The 23,230-nt window shown below is 39.0% G+C and overlaps 1 protein-coding gene across 1 annotated transcript; it reads right to left on the bottom strand.

The window, feature by feature from the left end:
• Positions 1–1,412: 1,412 nt before the first annotated feature.
• On the bottom strand, positions 1,413–20,231 carry LOC131913837 (acidic mammalian chitinase). Its single transcript, XM_059266605.1, has 10 exons — positions 20,183–20,231; positions 18,921–19,122; positions 9,189–9,245; positions 8,330–8,495; positions 4,338–4,462; positions 4,038–4,161; positions 3,587–3,772; positions 2,701–2,820; positions 2,473–2,614; positions 1,413–1,767 (listed from the first exon to the last, which is right to left on the bottom strand). Exons 1-10 carry the CDS (start codon positions 20,229–20,231, stop codon positions 1,517–1,519), a joined length of 1,422 nt encoding a protein of 473 aa, XP_059122588.1. The 3' UTR covers positions 1,413–1,516.
• Between the last annotated feature and the right edge of the window lie 2,999 nt (positions 20,232–23,230).

Below are 23,230 nucleotides of genomic sequence, written 5' to 3'. Positions count from 1 at the left end.
AATCTTAATTCAAAATAACAAATGGCCCTGATACTCTTTAAAAATCTTTCTGAAACTTTATAAGCTAGACCTCTATCATCTACACTACTCTCAAATTCTTATCTCCCAAGCTCCTACATAGTGGCTCACTGAGCTCTCAACACTCAATGGCTTTTCTAGCCCAAAGTTCCAAAATTCCTTCCACAACCATCCCCAAAATGGCATAATCAGGTTTGTCATAGCAATACCCTACTATCCTGGTCCCTGTTTGTCTTAGAGATTCTGCTGCTGTGATGAAACACCATAACCAAAGTAAATTGGGGAGGAAAAGATTTATTTGGATAATACTTTCACATCATAGTCTATTACTGAAGGAAGTCAGACAAAACCTCAAACAAGGCAAGAACCTGGAGGCGAGAGCTGATGCAGAGGCTATGGAGGGGTGCTTACTGGCTTGCTGTTCTTGTGTATACTGTCACAACTGTTGTGAATTCATCTGTGCAGATGTCCTATAGTGTCCAGAAAACACCTTTTCCTTGTATTTATCCACTGTCTGTGACACTTACAATCTTTTGAGAACCTCTCCTGTGATTATCCTCCTCAGGAGGAGGAGAGGTGTGTCATAGATGTCTCATTTAGGACTAAATGTAGATGAATTTCTAAATAGTCTTATTAAATAAAATAAATATAGGGGTGAAAGCCTTGGGGAGATCAGGGAAATAGGGAAAGCCACCAGCCAGCCTTACCTCACTGATTCTGCAGCTTCCAAATATGAGTTACTTCCTGTTTACACACGCACATATACCTTGTTGTTCTGCCATCTGATTTGCTCTCTGTCCAGTTACATCACTTCCTCTTCCTACACAGCTCTGTCACTTTCTGTCTGTCTGTACAGACCTCCAGACCTCCATGGCTAACTAATGTTGAAATTAAGGCATGTGCCACCACACCTGGCTCTGTTTCCAGTGTGGCCTTGAACACACAGAGATCCTGCCGGCTAGGTGATAGGATTAAGGGCATGTGCTACCACTGCCTAACTTCTCTGTTTACTTATAATGGTTGGCCTTTTCCCCCTGATCTCCAGGCAAAGTTTATTTATTAAAGCACAAATAAAATATCATCACAACTAAGCAACTAAGCATTCCACAGTTTCTTGTTTTCTGCATATTGACCAGTTATGAGTCTTTGCATTAACTGCCACCTACTGCAGAACAAAGCATCTATCTAGCCACTACTTCCAATTTCAGGCGTGCTAGAACAGCACCAGATCCCCAGCAAGAGTGGGAGAAAGTCTTAAATTTCATTCCTCAGCAATGCAAGCAGCATTGCATATCCTCCAGAGTCTCAGAAAACATCAAGTATTTTCCAGAGCCTAAGCCATCATGCAGATAGACATGGACAGGTAGAAAAACATAGGGGTCTTGACTCTCATGTTTTGGCTACCAATTTTATTCCATAACTTTAGATGGAAGCAAGAGGTCTTTGACAAGAAGTAAAGGGGAGTGCAGAAGTTTAGGGAAGAGTGACACAGTCAGGTTCATGGCCAGTTGCAGCAGCTACAGCTGGTATCAAAGACAAGGCCTGCCTGACAGTGCTGCTGGTACGTGACTCCATTGTGGCAGTGCCAGAAGGCATTTTTGTCATCAGCCACAGGGTACAGGCCATCAGCCTTGCCAGCACAGAATCCGCTGCCTTCAGCGCTCCCATCCCCACTTCCACTTCCACTTCCACTTCCTGTTACTGGAGGAGAAGTCACTTGATCAGTAGGCAGATCAGGGGCTGGGCAACCTGAAATGTACAAGTAGAGAAAGTAGAGTGGTGGATCTGTTGTGGCAGTGAACTTCACCCAGAAGTAAAGAAAACTAGGCACACCATTGCCAGGAGGGGATGCAATTAGTTGCATTCTCACAGCTGACGAGACTCAAAGACAATTACATATCAGGAATTAATAAAAAGTGTCAATCCAGCCCAGCTTTCTATTTTTTTCTCTTTTGTCATCTAAGGCATTCAAGAATGACCTAATTTGCCCAAAAAGATATATTTAAGATCAGTTTATAAATACCTCTGAGAGAAAAATCTGGAAATGGTTAGGGAAGTTGAGACATTCCCTGAGTGATTGATATATAAGAGCACTGGCATGGCTTCCTGTTAATTCTCCCCAGGAGCCTAAGCAAGACATTGAATAAGATACATACACACATACAAACACACAGATTTGTATGCTAAAGTTAAGCACAATTTCTGCAGACTCTTACAAACCTTGAAGTCCTAGAAAATCTGATCCCACACACTCCAAAGTTAAGCTTGATTTCCCATAATTCCTTAGAAATTGAGATTTAGGGAAGGTTGGTAGCTGTCTTTCACCTGGGCAAGTACAATGAAATGGAATGGGAATAGTACCCCCATGCCATGGGGTGAGCATGCCAAGACTGCCTTTAAATTGATAAAGAAACATTAGTAACACACCCTCTGCATACTCATGCTGTCACTTACTTGCAGTGGGCACACCGAGGGCTTTATTCAGAGTAGAAGTCAGAGGGAATTTGCCCTGGTCACAGAAAGAGCCAGTGAAGTCATCAAGGTCAATGGCCCAGATCATGGCTCCTCCAAAATTATTCTGCTTAAGCCACTGAGCCTATTTAAAGATAGAAGGTGTAAGGTTAATTTGATTTCCTCAGCCTTGGTGCTGTGATGTCAGCAAATCCAAGGAGCTCACCTTACCTTGACACTGAAGCTCTTGACATTGTCATAGCCAACCCATTCATTGGCCTTATAGGCATAGGGCACTTCCTGAGGGGCATCCCAAACCTCAGTAGCTCCATTTCTCAGGAAGGTACAAATCTTTAAACATTAAGAGATTTAAACCCTTTAAATAGTCATCCCATGAAAGAGAGAAAACATTGATTTATTTTCTTTCATATCCTCACTTGGGGTTACCTCAATTTTGTAATTCAATTTTCTTTGTAATAAAGAAAATTGAGTTGTTTTCATATTTGCAGTGGTGGAGACAGGACCCAGGACTTACCTATTCTCAGTACATGCTCTATCACTGAGCTACATCACATCCCTAGTCTTTCTTTTTTAGGACAGAACTTAAAATCATCCTGCTTCAGCTTCCTGATTGTTCAAATTAAAGAAATGAACAACCAAACCTAAGGAAAATTTTCATGAAAAATCATTGTACAGCATGGTCCTACGTTGTTTTGTTCTGTGGTATTAGAGATAAATCCAGGGCTGTGTCCCTTCTAGGTAAATGCTCTACCACTAAGCTACATTCTCAGATTGAGTTATTTGTCAAATTCTTACATTTTATCCATATTTTAGCACTAGAAATTTGGATTCCATAGTAGAATGAGAAATAAATTTATTTTATTTCTTTTTGTGCTAACATAAATGTTCATAACAGTATTGTCTTTGCTTGAAAGAATATTATTTGCATTAAATATAGAAGTATGTTATCTAAACACTTAAAGCACCAGGAGTGAACTGCTTATTATAGGTAGGTACTAGGCAAAATGAACATTGAGATCCAGGGGATCCTAAACTGAAGACTATGTACAACATTGGGTGTGAAATTTACAAAGCACTGTATAGCCAACCTACTGACCTCATAGTAGGCCCAGAACCCAGCCTCCCTGGTATAGGGCCCAGCAGGGCCAGCACCAGAAGTGGGAGCACCAATTCCAGTATTGGAAGGGTTGCTCAGGATGTAAGTGTGTCCATATTCTGGGAATCCAACAATGAGCTTCTCAGCTGGGGCTCCATTGTTCTTCCAGTAATTCATGACATAATCCTGTAATGGAAGCAGGTTAGGCACAGGACCCAATGGTGAGTGTTTAATTACATTAGCTCCCTGTTTTAGCAGGCAAGTTATATGATGTTAATAACCAATAGATGTATTTCTTGATTATTTTCTTTTCAAAAACTTTTGATGAAATTATAGTTAACTTAAGAAAATCTTTATCAAAATTGGACAGCTGCTGAACTTACATAAATTTGAGGTCATAATTTCCATATGATTTACCTCACCCCCAGTCTGCATTACTGTAGAGTCTTACCACATTAAGGTAGGCATTGCTGCCAGTCTCACTAGGGTAACTGTAGAGGGGACTGTTCTCTCCTGTGTAGCCATCCCAGGAGCCATGGAGGTCATATGTCATGACATGGATGAAATCTAGGTACCTGATAGGTAGTAAGATTTAAAATCATTTCTGATAACTGTTTCTCACATCTGTGCAGACAAAGACATCTTTTCCAAAGCAAGTGTACAAACAAGGTCTTAGAGCACAAGACCTCTCTAGAATAAGAGCAGTGCTTAAAATGGTTCCACAGAAGTTTAGGGTAAGTGCATCACTTACTGGGAAAGTTCAGGGATCTCATAGCCAGCCTCGATGTTGGAAATGCCAGCAGCTACAGCTGCAGTAACCATCAACCTGGGCTTGTTGTTCTCAGTAGCCTCCTGCTCAAAAGCTTCACGAATTTCCTGTAGAATAAGGCAAGCATGTTTGAAGTTAATTTCAAATAGGTATATAAAATAAATGCATACTTGCACAGTGTCTTTCTTCTCCAAGGTACTTTCAACTATTTTGTCTGACTTTAGTCTATCAATATCTCAATAAAGTGAGTAGTATAGATGATATTAATTTTTAAAAATTATAACTATGAAATATGCATGGGAGTTGGAAATTTTCACTGGAGTCCCACAGAAAGTTAATGTCTGGGTCATGACCAGATCCAAGGTTCCAGATGACCAGTCAGAGCTCACTTGTATCACATCATGTTAAAACTATACTCTCTGTGATGCCCTTTACCTAGCTTTCAGTGGTATAGAAAGTTGCTTCCATACACCTTACAACACTGACATATCATTCAATATATTTATGAATTACCAAGTGGGGAAGGTGGTAATGGCTGGGTGACAGGTCCAATTCAGTACCAGATATTAATTCACTTTTATTCTGTGTGACTCTCATTTATTTGGAGTACTGCTCTGATAATGGCATTATTTGGGTCACCAAAGGACATTCTAGGGACACCTCTGAACATTGCTGTGTGAATTGTGGTTGAAAAAACTAAGATGTTTAACTGGAAGAAGAAGAATTATAAGCAAATTGTCATGTCTGTCTTCAAATGCTAAACTCAGATACTGTTGTGTCTGTGGTTTTATTCTCTGTCACTTCACTGAGCAGAACTGCAGCCAATGATTAGACATTATAATTTATGGAAGTCATACTTCAACTAAGAGTAGGGATGCTATTTATGATCTTTGGAGCTATTCAACATAAACGAAAGTGAAGTCTGTGGAGATGTCTCAGTGGTTAAAGTGCTTCCCATGCAGGCAGAAGGACCTGAGTTTAATAGTTCAATTCCCACAGAACCCACATAAAAAAATGCTTAAGCAGCCAGGTGGTGGTGGTGCATGCCTTTAATCCCAGCACTCAGGAAGCAGAGTCAGGTGGATCTCTGAGAGTTCGAGGCCAGCCTGGTCTACAGAGCAAGATTCAGAACAAGCACCAAAACTACACAGAGAAAGCCTGTCTTGAAAAACCAAAAAAAAAAATGCTTACACAAAACAAAGTGGTGTATTTTTGTTAACCTTGGTGCTGAGGAAACTAAGACAGATAGATCCCCAGGGCTCACTGGACAGATGGCCTGTACTACTCCATGATTTTTAGGCTACTGAGAAACTGACTCAAAAATCAAGGTGGACAGTGTCTGAGAAATGACACTTCACATACATGTGCACCTGAAACATATATATAACCTATACATACACACACATAAAATGTTCATGCTCCTGTGTGTGTGAGTGCAAGCACATGTGATGACCTCAGATACCAGTCCTCACCTTCCACTTTCTTTGAGGCACTCTCCCTTTTTCTCTTTGCTACTGTATATGCCAGACTAGCTGGTCCATTGCTTCCCAGGATGCTCCTGTCTCTTCCTCCCATCTCTATAGGAGCCCTGGGATTGTAGATGTGCATTACTGCATCTGGCCTTTATGTGGGCTCTGGAAATTTGAACCCAGGTTCTCATGCTTTGGAGAAAATACTTTACCTGCTGAGGTATCTCACTAGCCCAATATTGAAGTTATTCTGAAGCCAGCTGGTAACCTGATTGTAAATGGACATCTTCCTGTCCCAACCACTTGCTCCCAAATAACAGACACAGAGGTTTAATATTATCACTCAACTGATGGCTCAGGATTGTTACTAGCTAACTCTTATACTTAAATCAATGAATAATTGTTATCTATGTTTAGCCATGTGGCTTGGTACCTCTTCTCAGTACAACATTATCATCTTGCTTCTCTCGGGTGACTCTGACTCTGCCCTTCCTCTTCTGAGAATTCTCCTAGTCTGGCTCTCACACTCGATTTCTTCCTGCCCAGCTATCAGACAGCCAGCTTCTTATTAGCAAATGGGAGTAGTACATATTCATAGTGTAGAAAAGGATTGTCCCAAATCACCTGATATATGAATCCATTCAGAAAATAATCTATCTTAGAAGAAAGTCTGAAGCTCATGTTGTAGTAAGGTCACTGAGAGGTCAGAAAATGGATAGGATATTTTCACAAACTTGGTTCAGAAATTTCAAAAAGAAAAATCTTGCCTCCAGCCAAACTATTAACTGTAAATGCCAAACAAAACCACAATACTGTCTCACCCTAGACCTGCAACCAAAATCTCTGCCTACTACAGAACTATGAACAATCAGAACTACCTTAATTTTTGTGTCCCTCAATTTTACAGGCTTGATTTGCTTGGAAGAGATTATATATATTATATATAACAAGAAGTGACGTGTTTAGCAGATTCATAGTCTGAACTTCACTCATTCACATTGTGGAAGCTAAACATCCAGAAGCTGCATGCTAAGATGTTTACCCTTGTGCAACAAATACTTCTCTGAAACAGAGACAATTTCAACATGCAGCCTACTTTGTTGTACTGTATGTGGATCTCTAGTCAGTGTTTCCCCTTCCAATGTACCCAATAAACGTGTTTTCTTACTGTTGTAGTATAAATGTTCAATTTATTCACTGCCAATTACTTCCCCAATTTGACAAACATCATAGCTGTTGCTTTTATCATTTATTTTTCCTTGGCAATCATATACCCTTGCTGATAAGTTCAGTAGTGTCCTTTGCTATGTCCTCCAGGTTGGTATCCACTCAGTTCCTTGCAGTTATTCCAGATATGCCACACTCATATTCAAAGCTAACAAACAGTCCTCTTATTATTCTTCTTATCTATACCAGCTGCACTACAATGAAATTAGTCTTCAAAATTAAAAAACTAGGAATCCTTTCTACTTCAAACCCAATTCCTACTGATACTTGTTCTCTTTATGTATCTGTGTATATCCTCTCCTTCCACCAGTGTTAGGGCCACTATTGGGATCTTGTTCACCTCTTCTTTAACTTACTTCATTGACTTACTACTGTATCCTGCTTCTGCATTCCTAATTCATGATTCATAGTTAATCCAAAAATAACCATTCCAAAATATACAAGGTTGGTCATATTTATCGGTTCATGAAATCTTTGAAAGATCTCCATTGTCCTTAGGTAAGTTCAAAATTCTTTAACTTAATATGAAAATCTCTGCATGATCTGATTCATGCCACCTATTTGCTCTCACAGGCTTAAAACTCATTCCTCACTTGCACACACAAATCTGTCTTCTTTGTGTCATCTCCATCCTCACTGAGTTGGATAACAGCAAGTTCTCTCAGTGAGATCCAGCACCACTTTACCTAGAAAGCTTCTTGTGACTTTGCCCAAGAGCAGAATTAGGTAACTGCTCATTTGATTTTGGATTCTGTGGACCTGTATCACAGCATTTATCAAAATGTGCTAGAGTTGTTGCTTATCTGAGATCATTTCCTCGGATGTGTGTTCTTGAAAGCCAAGATTCTGCCTTAGTTTTGGTTTTGACTTTTACCAAATAACTGGCACAGAGTGTAGATTAATCAATAACTGCAGACAGTTTTGTGCAATGACTCAGTAACAGATACACTGGTATTTATGACACTTACTAGCTGTGTTATGTCCAAATTATTTACACGTTTTCAGTACCTTAGTTACTTATCTGTAAAATGAAAACCATAATGCTCAATGAACCTAGATCATAGAATAAATGTCAAGATGAAATGAATTGTGTTTCTGAAAACAGCATATAGAGCAATGTCCAATATATAGCTTGTTCAAGGAATGCATGGCATCTAAGAACCTTTACTATGCTAAGATTCCATAATTCTGAAGTCATGTTTGGTGTGTACAAGCACTCAGTTGTCTTTGGGAAAAACAGGCTTTGAATCTGATAGCACCTCTTCCCGCTTTCCTTACCTTCACCAGGACAGTGAAGAGATGCTTGTCCTGAGGAGGGCTCCCACGAGAGCCTGGGTATTCCCAGTCCAGGTCCAATCCATCAAACCCATACTGGCGCAGAAATTTGATTACTGAAGTGATGAAGGTCTGGCGGTTCTGAGGAGTGGAGACCATGGCAGTGAAACTGAGGGAAACCAAAGTAAGGCAGAGTAAGGTCTTGGTGTTCTTTCTACCCTGGAATAAAAACAGTTTGCTCTTCAGTTTCTGCCTCACAGTCCTTTTCCAGGACCTGATTGAGGATTAAAGCATGTTTCAGTGTCTTCCTGGTCTCCCTTTGCAATCACTACTCTTGCCACCCACAGTATCTTAGCATTCACTCTATCTTATTATTCTTCCCCACTTGCAACTCAGATGTTTATTGCAAATGCCCTTGTTGTTTTGAATGCCCTACAAACTTAGTTCACAGACAATTTTGTGTCTTTAAATATGCCCCCAGTTCATGTGTACTCAAGTAAGTCTTGTTGGTATACATGATCTCCTTTTCCTTTCTCTAGGAAGACAGACAAAAGATATACACAACCTTTATCAGACCTTGTGCCCTCCATATACTTTATAAAGAGGTTTTTTTCGAAGCAAGCAACTAAAGCTCAGAGGATGGCATCCCAAGACATCCATCCAAAATTAGCCCTGTGAAAGCCACAATAATCCTAAATTTTTCTAATAGGTATTAATTATTTTGCATGATAATCTATTAAGTCAGATATTAATTTCATAGGTATTCTTAATATTCATCTGGAGTTTTGAAGTCTAAAAATACAAGGATCATGCTGGGCTACAGTGCTTTTAGTGAGCATTTGGCTTTCTAAAGAGAACTTACGGTGCAGTTCCAAAGTTCCACCCTCCAATGGCCAAGAGGGTTTTCAATTCGCTGTTCCTTTAAAACAAAAGATAAACAGAAATTTTAAAATCCATGGGTTCTGCCATTTAAAATAGCATTGCTGTTCATAGTATTGGGCCTGCTCAAATTATTCAGAGCAGGGTTAATGTCATACTATCTACTGAAGAGCTATTTGAGCTATTGTCTTCCACTACTGAAACTTTCTTTACAAAAGCACTTTACATTATCACCATAAATGAAATCAGGGCCACTCAGAGAAATCAGAATTATACAGCTGTTTGGCTTTATTGACTTGTACTAGCAATATTTGTACTACATATAACTTAAAAACATAATTACCTCATTGCCTTTTCATCAGATAAAGTGTTGAATGTTGCTAAAGTGTAATTACTTCATTACCTTCTATAATAACTAATATAAATTAATTGGTTTGCCATTACACACATACCTGGGAATTGTGGTTATGAAATGTCTGTTTCCATAACAATTAAGCACAAAGGTTATGAGAGGACATGAAAGTTCTAGCTTTATTTTCATTTCCCCTAAGATTCTGACATTACTTTAGGGCAGTGGTTCTCAACCTTCCTAATGCTGTGACCCTTTAATACAGTTCCTCATGTTGTGGTGATCCCCAACCATAAAATTATTTTGTTGCTACTCCATAGCTGTAATTTTGTTATTATAAATTGCAATGAAAATATCTGATATTTCTGATGGTCTCATGGGACCCCTGTGAAAGGGTCATTCAACCCCCTAAGAGATAATGACTCACAGGTTGAGAACTGCTGCTTTAGGATGAGGAGAGGCATTTTTATCAAGGGACACATGTAATTTTGATGCAAATAACCAATGGCTGGAGAAGTTGCTCAGTCATTAGGAGAATATGTTGCTATTGTAAAGAACCAAAGTTCAGTTCCCAGCACCCACATCAGGTGATTCACAACCCAATTACCTGTAATTCCAACTCCAATGCCCTCTTTTTGACTTCTGAATTCACATGCACTTGGCTAAATATAGACACACACATGCACATAAATAAAAATAAAAATTTTTAAGGAAACAAAGAGAATTCTATCAAAATACAGAAAACCCTTCTAATTCTTGACCTCAAACATGTCTAGTTTTAAAATCTTCTGTTCATTGTTTTCTCTTGCAGTGAGCCAAGATGATTTGAAGTTTCCTGGGTCATTACAAAAAGACAGAAAAAAGAAAAATCATCACACACACACACTTTTAAATGTTTTATTAATTTAATTTTTATTTCATTTTATTTAAATTAAAATAATTAAGTATTTTAATGTAATATATATTAATATTGACTACAGCAGGCAATATGAAAAGTTGTCTACATTCTTGCTACTTGAAGTGAGGCTCCTGGACCAGAAACATCACCCTCATGTGGCAGAGCTTAATAGACAAACAGAAGAATTCATTTGAACCCTTCTCTCTTATATTAAAAAAACTAACTTAAGGTGTATTGATGAGCTAAATATAAGACTCAAAATTATAAAACTAAAAACTACTAGAGAAAAATCAGGGAACATGTGGGTAGTTCCATGATAGACTTGCTAAGCAGTGATCTCTATGCGGGAGGGTGGGTATTATGACTGGAAACGTGAGTAGCAAATGCAAAATGGACAGCAGAATTACATCAAATTAAAGCCACTGCATAGCAAAGGAATAAAGGAAACAGAGAAAGGACACAACATGCACGTCACAGGGTTTGTAGCTGGGTGATATTGATGGTTACTTTTCTCTTCTGGTAGCACGCAGAGTATCTTCCAGAATCATGAATGACAGGCAGTAGGGGTGAAGGTTCTACTTGGGCATTAGCTCAATTTCTCCATATTTGATGATATAAGTGAATGCTGTCTTCAGAAACAGGGCCTTACTATCAGGTTGTAGAGAATAACCAACAGCCTTGGCAACAGCCTGGGATTGAGGGGATTGATAACGAACTCCTTTGGTCAGTGATTTACTATGATGTAACCCACTCCTGGCACTTGAGGTTTTATTTGGTAGCATAAGATGTCAAATTGGAACACTGTCTCAACCATGATATGGTGACTCCTTTTAAATTCTTTATATATTCTCTGTGTTCCCCAGGACCCAATCCCACAATCTCATCCCAGAACTGCACCAGAACACCAGCTGCACTCTTCCCCCGCCCCACTGCTCACATCTCCTCTGGACCACACAGACCATCTCCTCCTAACCTCTCTCTCCCAACTCACGGCTGTATCCCAGCTGCCAACTCGAGCAGGCACACCTTCTAAACCACAGGCCAAATCTGCCCGAAAACCAGGTAGGTTGCCTGCAGACATCTTGTATCTCTGTTCCCCCAGAAGCAACCCTACAGTCTCATCCCTGGCACTACACCAGAACACTAGATGCAGCCTTCTCTCTCCCCTGCCTACATCTCCTGTGGACCCCACAGACCATCTCCTCCCAACCTCTCTCCTTCCACTCATCACTATATCCCAGCTTCCAACTCCAGTAGGCTTGCCAAAGGCTGCCCCTCCCAGGGCAACAAGTAGGCTGAAGACAGACCCACACCTCTCCTACTGCTCCTGAGATCCAATTCCCCAGTCTCATCTCAAGCTCTGAAGCTGCTGTGGTCCCTTTCCTCTCTGACTTGTGTCTCAGTAAATCACAAAGACCTTCTCATCCAACTTTGCTTCCTCACCTCATCCCAATTACCAGGTTCCAATGCAAGCATGTACTCCCTGTGAACACATCAGCAGAACAAGCCAGAAAAACAGACAACACACATCCGTCATACTCTCTGAAAAATCCAGAGAGGAAACAGAAACCAAGGAACAAAACATCTACCCAACAAAGATAAATCCAGAAATCAGACTTTAATCATCACCAACCCAAATGTCACACTATTGTAAAAATACCATTACTTAGTAGAGTACAGGTTTTTAAAGTGTGTCCTTATGATTCTCTGGACTGCCTTAGTATCTGTTATTATGTCCTCCTTTTTGTTTATGATTTTACTAATTTGGATGTTCTCTCTCCATCTTTTAGTTAGTTTAGATAAGGGTTTGTCTACCTTGTTGGTTTTCTCAAAGAACCAACTCTTTGTTTTGTTGATTCTTTTTGTATTGTTTTCTTTGTTTCTATTTCATTGATTTTAGCCCTGGGTTTGATTATTTTTTGCATCTACTCCTACTAGGTGTGATTACTTGTTTTTGTTCTAGAGCTTTCAGATGTGCTGTTAAGCTGCTAGTATGAGATCTTTCCAGTTTCTTAATGTAGGCACTTAGTGCTATGGACTTCCTCTTAACATAGCTTTTATTTTTTTCTCTGTAAGTTTGTGTATGTTGTATATTCACTTTCATTGAATTCTAGAAAGTCTTAATTCTTTATTTATGTCTTTACCCATTTTTCATCCAGTAGAAAGTTGTTCAGTTTCCATGAATTTGTAATCTTTCCTTGTTTCTATTGATGTTGCAATCTAGCTGGATTCTGTGGTAGGATAGGATGCATGGTGTTGTTTCAATTTTCTTATATCTGTTGAGTATTGCTTTGTGTTTGAGTATCTTGTCTACTATGGAGAAAATTACATGAGGTGCAGAATAGAAAGCATGTTATTTTGTGTTTGGATGATGTCTATTAGTTCCAAAGATAACACCATCCATAATTTCAAGCTGTACTACAGAGGTACAGTAATCAAAATCACATGGTATTGGCATAAAAACATGTATGTTGATCAATGGAATCAAATTGAAGACCTCAACATGAATCCACATGCCTGTGAACATCTGATTTTTAATAAAAAAAAAAAAAGCCAGAAATACACATTGGTTAAAAAAGACAGCATCGCCGGGCAGTGGTGGTGCACGCCCTTAATCCCAGCACTCAGGAGGCAGAGGCAGGCAGATCTCTGTGAGTTTGAGACCAGCCTGGTCTCCAACGTGAGTTCCAGGAAAGGTGCAAAGCTACACAGAGAAACCCTGTCTCAAAAAAAAAAAAAAAAAGACAGCATCTTCAACAAATGGTGCTGGTAAAAGTGGATGTCTATGTGTAAAAGAATGCAAATAGATCTATATTTATCATGCTGAACAAAACTGAAATCTAAGTGGACCTCATATAAAACCAGATACACTGGCCGGGCGGTGGTGGTGGCACACGCCTTTAATCCCAGCACTTGGGAGGTGGAGGCAGGTGGATCTCTGTGAGTTCGAGGCCAGCCTGGTCTACAGAGCGAGATCCAGGAAAGGCGCAAAGCTACACAGAGAAACCCTGTCTCGAAAAACCAAAAAAAAAAAAAAAAAAAAAAAAAAAAAAAAAAAAAAAAAAAAAAAAAAACCAGATACACTGAACCTGATTAAAAAAAAGAAAAAGAAAATGAGGAATAGCTTTGGATGCATCAGCACAGGAAATGACTTTCTGAACAGAACACCAATAGCACAGGTACCAAGATCAACAATTAACACATGAGACCTCATGAAACTTAAAAAGCTTCTCTAAGGCAAAGAACATCATCAACTGAATAAAGCACAAATTTAAGGTACTTTTGTTAGAACATACCATACATACGTTTCTACTCTTGTTTAAGATATTATACCTATGCAGTTCATTTAACAATGTAATGTAAATTTCTAGTCCTTGAAAGTTATTATTACAAAGTATTTAGGATAATAAAGGAATGTAGGTTAGTAGTTAGTTGACTACAACAATCAAACTTGTAGTCATGTTAGATATGTTTTTAAGGTCAAACAGAGATACATTTTAGATAGATAGATGGTCTTCAAATACTTCAAAGACCTACAGAGTATGACAATTAAAATGTCTTGTTAACATAGGGCTTTTCATGACAGTGAGACACATCTGCTCCTGGCAGCACCAACTTACTTGAGAGAAAATGATCGTCAAAGAAATTCCATATGGAATTTGCTTTCAATGTGGCAAGGCTAGCCATTTGGGCAAGAAACTGCTTTTGCCTTGACTGCTGACAGTATGCTGTACAAACTGGAAAAGCAAGACACAAAGGAAAAAGACTGTCAAACTTTGTCAAGATAAGGCAGGGCAGTCCTTTAAAATACCTGCTTCATAAAATGTCTGCCAAATATTCTAGGCCTGTATGCCAAAGATTGGATGCCCCAATGTTGCAGAGGAACTTTGGGTAACTGTCCAGGTAGCCAGATGTCTCTGTCACTTCTATGTTTTTGGAAGTTACTTACAATGTAATTTGTTTACTCAAGTAAACAAAGATGATTCTCAGATCTTTGATGAAGTTGAAGACTAGATAGAGTTTTCCTTATTTATGATGGAAGGTAAATTAGGTAGAAAACTTTGGACTCACCAAGATAGAATAAATAATGGAGTATTTTCTTTAAAATTGCCAAATATAAATGGACTAGACATTGTAAATGTAATTCTCACCTGATAATTGTTCTTATTGTGTATAATTATACTATGTCAGAGTTAAAAACTCTTTTTTATTTAGACAAAAAGGGAGAAATATTGTGAGATATGTGTAAAGATATGTCACTTGTGATTGGTTTAATAAAAAACTAAGTGCCCAATATGTAGGCAGGATTTTCAAGGTAGAGAGAATGCTGGGACTAAGAGGGGCAGAATAACCAGCCAGATGAAAAGGAAATAGGTCATGTAGGAGATGAGGTAACAAGCCATGAGCCACATGGTAGCATATAAATTAATAGAAATGTGTTAGTTTAAGTTCTAAGAGCTAGTTAGAAACAAGCCTAAGCTATCAGCTGAGATTTCATAATTAATAATGTTTCTGTGTTGTGATTATGGAGCTGGCTGGGGGATCAGAAAAGTCCAACTACTACACAGTTGGGATTGAGAGGAGCATTTGGGTGGTTGGGTGGAAACGTAATGCAATGGAAATTTCCTTGAATCTATGAAGGTGATCTTCATAAGGACTCTTAGTAACGGGCAATATGATGTCTCAACTAGCCACCTCTTTTAGCCAGGCAAGGCAGCCAGTAGCTGGACTGGGTTACATTCAATTGAATTATTGACCAAGGGGATCCCATTGAAATCTCCAAATAACCCATGATATTGTTAAGACAAAAGGCTTCTCTCCAAAAACTGACAGTGGGGCCCCATTGCCAAGAACAACATCCACACAACTCATGAAACATAGAAAAGTTGAGCTGGTGCCTACATAGAGCCTTCACCCCTATATCCTAGTCTCTTTAGTGTGGGAAGGTACTTTACAGGCTACTGAAAGACAAGCATGGACACCAACCCAGCCACAAAACTTTGGACCTACAATCTGTGTTGCCTACAGAATATGCTAGGACAATGGTGGCACAGAACTTATGAGAGTAGCTGACCAATATCTGATTTGATCTAAGGGCTACTCCATGAGAAGGAACTCATATCTGACACTACTTGAATGACCAAGAACCAGAGACTAGATAGCCCAGAGAACTGGGATAAAACAAAACACTACTGATCTAAAATAAATAAATAAATAAAATGGCTGTAATAGTATTATGCTATAGTCATAGACCTCTGCCTTATTCTGTCATCATCAAAGAGACTTCTGGCAACAGATGGGAACAGATTATAAAAGCTCCTACAGTAGCAAGTTTCCAAATGAATTATCAAAAGGCCTTTAGTGTTAGTTGTCCCTCCCCATATTCCCTCCTTTATTCTGCTCCTCATCCCCTTCCCCAGTAAATCCTTCTATTCCACCTCCCCTTTTATCTCTTTATAAAACTATGTTCTATTTCCTTTCTTTGGAAGATTGTATCCTCCTCACTAGTCTCTTACTGACTGCCTAATTCAGATTAAAACACATATCTAAACCTTGAAATTTAACATCCACATATAGGAGAAAACATGTGATGATTGACCTTTGGGTCTGCGTTACCTTGCTCATGATGTTGATTTCTAACTCCATCCACTTAGCTGCAAATTCCATATTTCTTGACAGATGAATAATGTTATATTGTATAAATGTGTCATGTTTTCATTATCTATTCATCAGTTGATGAACATCTAGGCTGTGTCCCATTTCTGGCTATTATGAATAGCACAGCAATGACCATGAATAAACAAGTATCTCTGTAGTAAGATACAGAGTCCTTTAAGTATATGCCCATGAATGATTAACTGGATCTTGAGGTAAATTGATTTTCAGCTTAAAGAATAGGAGAAAATATCTGCAAACCATTTATCTTGTTAGGGATGCTGTCCCAAATATATCAAGAACTCAGCTCAGTAGCAAGGAAACAACCTAATCCTAAAAGGAGCAAAACCCTGAGTAGACATTTTCAAAAGGAATGTAAATATCCCAAAGGTATATAAAAATAGATAATTCATAAGATTGTCTATAAGAGATATGCAAAGTAAAACAGTATTGAGAGTATCTCTTATAAAAAAAACAGAATAGATAACCAGTACTGTAAATTATGTAGAGAATACAGAGAATATTTGAGCACAAATAGGAAATGTAAATGTCTATACACATTTTATGCAAGTATGAAGATTCCTGAACAAGTTCAAAGTAGAATCATTGTAATGCATAGCAACCTTTTGAATAAGCTTATGCCCAAAATAGGTAAAACCAATGACTCAGGTAGATAATAGCACTTCCATATTCATTGTAGCATTATTCTTAGTTATCCAAGGTACATAATCATTGTAAGTGTTTATCAAATAATGAACCTTTTAAAAGCATGTGCTATTATATGCAATGAATTATATCATTGAATTTTAAAAAGAATGAAATCTGCCATTTGTAACAATATTTTAAACCTAGAAGACATGTTAACTAAAATTAACAAGGCATAGAATAACAAATAACACAAGATCTCACTTACAAGCAGATTCTAAAATATTTGAACTCATAAGAGTAGATGGTAGAATTTTATCTTTTTCCTTTTATTGAAAATAATCTTTTTTCGTACAATATTCTGATTTTTGTTTTTCCTCCCTATATTACTTCCAGTTCCTCTTCTTTTCTTCCCCCCTTCTGTATCCACTCCCTTTCTGTCTCTTATTAGAAAAGAACAGGCTTGTAAGGGATAGTTAAACATGACAAAATAAAATATAATAAGATGATGCAAAAACTATCATATTGAAGTTATCATGTTTAAGCAGGGGAAGGGAAGATTAAAGAGATGTTGGTCAACAAACACAAACCTTTAGTGAGATAGGAAAAGTGAGTTCAAGATCTTATCTCTACAATATGGTATCTACAATTCTTAGCATTGTATAGTATTCTGAAAACCATTGGAAGTACATTTAAATTGTTTTATCATTAAAATATGTGTAAGATAATATATTTGCTAATTTTCACATGAACCATTCTACAGTTTATATTTATTTTAGAACATCAATGACCACATGCATTTGTATCAACAAGAAATAAAAAGAACCTGTCTGTTCACAGGTTCTTGGACCTGATAGTGATGTAATATATGAGTTTCATCATGTGGAGCAGGCCATAAAGCAAACAGGGAATAATTACAGAAGACAGGGTAGAAATACTGTAAGAAACAGAGACAGTGGACTACAATAAAAGTGTTTTTCCAGATACAGCAGAGAAGTTGTACATATGAATTCACTGCAATTGGAACAACAGCATGTACAAGATATCCAAAATATCAAACCATACAAAATTCCATCATGAGAAGGGAAGGTGAGCATGAGGTTGCATCCCTAGCTGAAGAATTAGTGCCAAATGAGAACCTCTGAGAGAGTCAGTTTTCCTTAAGGGTGTGACTCCTATAGGTAAACCATATTCCAGTGGATTCCCACACACTCAAGGATATATGGACAGCACAAATTAGACTCAGTGTGTTTAAAACAAAAATGAGGACACTAAAGTTGCATAGGTAGAGAAAGGGAGAGCATCTGACAGAGGTTGAGAAGGGAGTGATATGATTTAAGTACATTATACAAACTGCTGGCAATGGTCGAGAGACAGCCCGAACTGACCTACTCTGGTGATGGGATGGCCAAACACCCTAATTGTTGTGCTAGAAACCTCATCCAACTACTGAGGGATCTGGATGCAGAGATCCATGGCTAGGCCCTGGGTGGATCTCTGGGAGTTCAATTAGAGAGAATGAGGAGGTTTTATATGAGTGAGAATTGTTGAGACCAAGGTTGGATAAAGCACAGGGACAAATAGCCAAATGAATGGAGACACATGAACTATGAACCAATGGCTGAGGGGTCACCAACTGGATCAGGCCCTCTGAATGAGTGAGACAGTTGATTGGCTTGATCTGTTTGGGAGGCATCCAGGCAGTGGGACCGGGTCCTGTGCTCATTGCATGAGTTGGCTGTTTGAAACCTGGGGCCTATGCAGGGTCCCTTGGCTCAGCCTGGGAGGAGGGGACTGGGCCTACCTGAGTCTACCAGGTTGATCTCAGTCCGTGGGGAAGGCTTTGCCCTGGAGGAGGTGGGAATGGGAGGTGGGCTAGGGGGAAGGTGAGGGGGGTGGGAGGGGGGAGAACAAGGGAATCCATAGCTGATATGTAGAACTGAATTGTATAGCAAAATAAAATAAAAAAATTAAAAAAAACAAATTCTCAAAATTAAATTTTATATAAGTAAAAGGTAGAGGATAGATGATAGATAGATAGATAGATAGATAGATAGATAGATAGATAGATAGATAAGCATTGACGTGTTATAGTAAGTTATGAGTAACATCTTCAGAAGCACTGGTATTTGGCAACTACTGGTCCAAAAGATACCCCTTTATTTTACCTGTTTTTCAGGCCATTGAAAGATTTGTAGAGTTCAATGTCATTCCATTCTATGGTAGTGATCTCATTGTTCCGCATCCCAGCAAAGGCATAGATGAGGTGAGTACACAGGCAAGGGTCAATGTCATCAGGTGTGAAACGCCCCAGGCCTGGCCGATACTGGGCCCAGTTGGTGAAGTAGCATACCAGATTGTAGGTAGACCCTGTGGTGGTCAGAAATAAGTATGATGGTCTGGTGTAGATATCACTGAACTATGATAAAAGTTTGGGCTTTACTTCTATTTCCCTCCCCACCTCATAGGCCTGATCTCTGGGTGGAGATGACTAGTGTGAGCACACTTGTAGATAAGTCAAGAGAAGCTACAGATTCACTTTGAGAGTTTGGAAAAGCTTAGGCTTTTTCTAAGACAAAATGCTCATAGTTCTTGAAGCCCAGTGGTCCCGTGAAGTTCAGTGGATGAGAATTTAAAAGCTTTTAGGTGAGCCGGGCAGTGGTGGCAAACGCCTTTAATCCCAGCACTTGGGAGGCAGAGCCAGGTGGATCTCTGTGAGTTTGGGGGCAACCTGGGCTACAGAGTAACTTCCAAGAAAGGTCCAAAGCTACACAGAGAAACCCTGTCTCGAAAAAAACAAAAACAAACAAACAAAAAAAGCTTTTAGGTGGTCAAGCTATAGAAGATAGCAGTAACAGCTGACCTGAAACTCTACTCCCCCACAAAACAAACCCACCTCTCTAATATGTTTTATTTCTTGTTACATTTTTCCAAATAGAGTAATATTGAGGTGTTGCTGGATATTTGTACACTGTCTGAACATGTGTCACTGCAATTGGTTTAGTAAAAAGTTGAATGGCCAATACCTAGGCAAGAGAGAAAAGACAGGACTTCCAGGCAGAGAGAGGAACTCAGAGGGTTAGAATCTAGGTGCAAAAGGCACTAGTGAAATGTGGAACAAGCCAGGCATCCAGAATGGGAGAGAGATAAAAGCCACATAGTAGAATGTAGATGAATTATTTTTTAAAAAAAGGTCAATTTAAGTTATAGAGCCAGTTGTGAGCAAGCTAAAGTCCAAGCTTTCATAATTAATAATAAGTCTCACTGTCATTATTGGGGAGCTAGTGGTCCCATAAAAAAAGCAACTTCACCAGGGTGTATTTTTACTTAAATATATTAATCAGACAATTGCTTTATGGAAATTCAGATATTTGAGTTTTATGGTAGGTAATTGTTTTGTCAACTGTAGAACATGGAATTAGGGACTTACCCAGATGAGCATTCAGCAGAAGGGCCAGACCTAGTGAGAGAAAACACATATTTACTCTGAACCAGCTGCCTAAATCCTCTCAGATATAACCCTAGAGCCTTATGGTTCATCCTGCTTATTGTGTGCTGTGACAGCCGAAGTTAAACTTTGCACTTGTGTAAAGGAGTCATCTTTTCAGTAAACATTCATTGATCTACACTTTACCAGTTGGTCAAAATGGCCATTAACCTTTTCTGCATTCTGTGTCATAATGAAATAGAGCTGACTGGCTCCAAATTCACTGCACTCAGTGACCACACAATCAGATGTGTCTCCATTCCCAGAGCTGATATGAACTCAGTACTTCAACATATAAGGCATCCTCTAAAGCAGACTCAAGCTACAGGAATATGTTGGAAGCATTGTAGTGGGTAGCTGATGTATCTATGACCTTGAAGCACTGCCCCTAGAGATGCAACAGGTAACTGTTCCACCTGCCTATGAACTTGAAGTACATGCCCCTGGGGTTTGGCCTTACCTTTAAGACCTGAAATTCACTAGGCATCACTTTCTTTGCTCCATCATGGGACTTGGATGTGGGACTGATCCAGGCAGTCAGAACAGCATTCTAGAACCTGTATAAATTCTGTTCTGTTCTGTACAGTGAGTTTTTGCCCTTAATAAACCCTTTGCCCGTTAAACAGACTCTGCGGATTTCTCATTATAGCTGGTGCCCCCATGTGGTAGGCCATCCATGGCCCTTATCCATGCAGATAAGCTTCCGTATGAGATAGCCTTTTCCTCCTGCCAGCTCAGATCCTGCCCATAGACTCTGAGCAGCCCGGGCAATCTGCTGCGTACTAGCAGCAGCTCAGATTCCATCCTTCTTGACCAAATATCCCTGCTTTCAAGCCTTGTGCCACTGCCACCAGGTCCCTAACTGGACCCTCCCTCCTGAACCAGGTCTTGGGTACCAGCATAGATGCCATTGTCCCATCACTACTGCCTTGTACTGCAACCACAGCTGCTGGGGAGGGAGAACGGTGCAAGTGAGAGAGTAACCAAGTAAGCATGCCTCCGCAGCAGCCCTACCCCCTTAGGCAGCACCTCTGGTCTGCTTCACTGCCCTTTGGTACCCTCCTGCAACTGTCCTACTGTCCTACCACTGGCACTGAATCTCTGCCCATGACCGCTGCCACCATCTTACATGTAGCACACGTGTGCAACCAGCCCCATAGCATCTCCAACCAGGCAGGCAGCTCCTGACAGGTGCACGTTTGAGCACTTCCAGCCCATTGGTGTGTTCCCTTATTGGTATATATAATCTGTTGTGGATACAGCAACCCTACCTAGTACTCAGGGGTTTGTCTGGGTGAGTCCTTCAACCACAGGAGCCCATTCAGGCAGCCTGGGTCAGTTTGAACAGACCTGCTTTGGAGCTTTATCTCCAACACCTGCTGGCCAAATACTGTTACTACACCTAAAAACCATCAAAAGATCTGGGACATCTGGAACACCAGGACAATTAGGACCATCTCTAAGGGGTAAAATTTTAATTACTCAATAATTTTACCCCTTAAACTGATTAACAAATAAACAAATTAATAAAAGTTTTCTTTACATATTTTGAATATTTCTCACACCATGGCCAATAATATCATGACTCAGGAATTTAAAAACTTCTTTGTACTATGAATGAAAATTTACAAGATGTATATGACCTTTCTGGGTATACAATGTTCACTATAATCGCATTTAGCATAGTGATTCATATCACAGCTTTGAAAAATTGGCTTAATAACAATACCAAAAATGAGACGTTAATGGGACTGATACAGACTTTGCAAAGTGGTAATGAGGACTTAAACAAATGGATTCTTTCTCTGAAATCTGCTAATTTACCACAAGAACTTCAGTCTGATAATAATAACTGGACAACAAATTTAATTGTATTGATAATAAATATAAATACTTAATGGATAAAACAATCTTCAGAATTGAAAATTGCTTCAAAGCAATCTTAATGCCATTTAGATAATTTCTAAGGGGGTAAGATCATCACTAATTGATAGAATAAAGTCTTTAGAACCATATGTTTCAGATGAACATAAAAAAAATGTATGATTCCATAAAATCTCTAGAATCCTTCACAACAGAGGAGGTTCAAACACTAAAAAGGGTGGTAGTTAATTGATTTCAAGCTCTGGAGGAGTCTATCAGGAGGGATAATAAGGAAACTAATAAGAAGAAAGTCAAAGCCATACAAGTCATAACATCACCAGGTGGCTCTCATAAAATGGCTTATCACTGTCCATGAGAAGCCAGCAGATGATAAACAGCCTAAGGAAATGTAGAATATATCTGGCAACCTATTCATATAAGAGATTTAAAACACATTAAGGAGGCTGTGGTTACCTAAGGTATATATTCAACAGATGTTAACTACATGGTCCCCTAAAAATAGAATCACACCAGATTATTGGAATCAATTAGTTTCAGACGCATTAGAATACAGCCAGCAGTTACAATGGAAAAGCTGGTTGAGAGAAGAGACTAAAGCCATTGAACAGCAAGGTAAGATTAGAGGTTTTGAGATCTCCCAAGATCAAATTCTTGGTGAGGGTGGTTTCACTGATATAAATGTACAATCTACCTTTGGTGAAGATACATTATCCCTATGCTGTACAGTAGCTTTAAATGCTTCGGGGGGATATTCCAGAACCAGGGAAACCAACTGAGATATATATATATATATATATATATGGGGTTTCCAGGGGCCCAAAGAACTGTTTACTGATTTTTTACAAAGACTGGCCAAGGCTATACACAAGGCAGTATCCGACCAAGAATTAAGACAAGTATTAACTCAGTCTTTGGCTTTTGATAATGCTAATAAAGAACGCAAAAGAATACTTACACCTTTAAAGCTCAGATTAACATCTTTAGAGAAATAGATTCAATATAAAAATAGTATTGAGTCTCTTAATTATGGTAATGAGGCTTGGATAAGAGAGGTGATTTCCAAAGGTAGAAGGAAGCATTAAAGTGCCAAATATTTTAACTGTGGTA

This window comes from Peromyscus eremicus, chromosome 6 (genome assembly GCF_949786415.1).
Source record: "Peromyscus eremicus chromosome 6, PerEre_H2_v1, whole genome shotgun sequence".
NCBI lineage: Eukaryota > Metazoa > Chordata > Mammalia > Rodentia > Cricetidae > Peromyscus > Peromyscus eremicus.
Note: the sequence above shows the minus strand (reverse complement) of the source record. Positions and strands in the feature narration are given on the sequence as shown.

Excerpts from the sequence above, each read along its gene's own strand:
- LOC131913837 (XM_059266605.1), bottom strand. The coding sequence starts at position 20,231 with ATGTGTTTTCTCTCACTAGGTCTGGCCCTTCTGCTGAATGCTCATCTG. Across the intron at positions 9,246-18,920 it reads TTCAATGGCCTGAAAAACAG|GAACAGCGAATTGAAAACCC; the intron begins GTAAAATAAAGG and ends TTTGTTTTAAAG. Across the intron at positions 3,773-4,037 it reads GCAATGCCTACCTTAATGTG|GATTATGTCATGAATTACTG; the intron begins GTAAGACTCTAC and ends CTTCCATTACAG.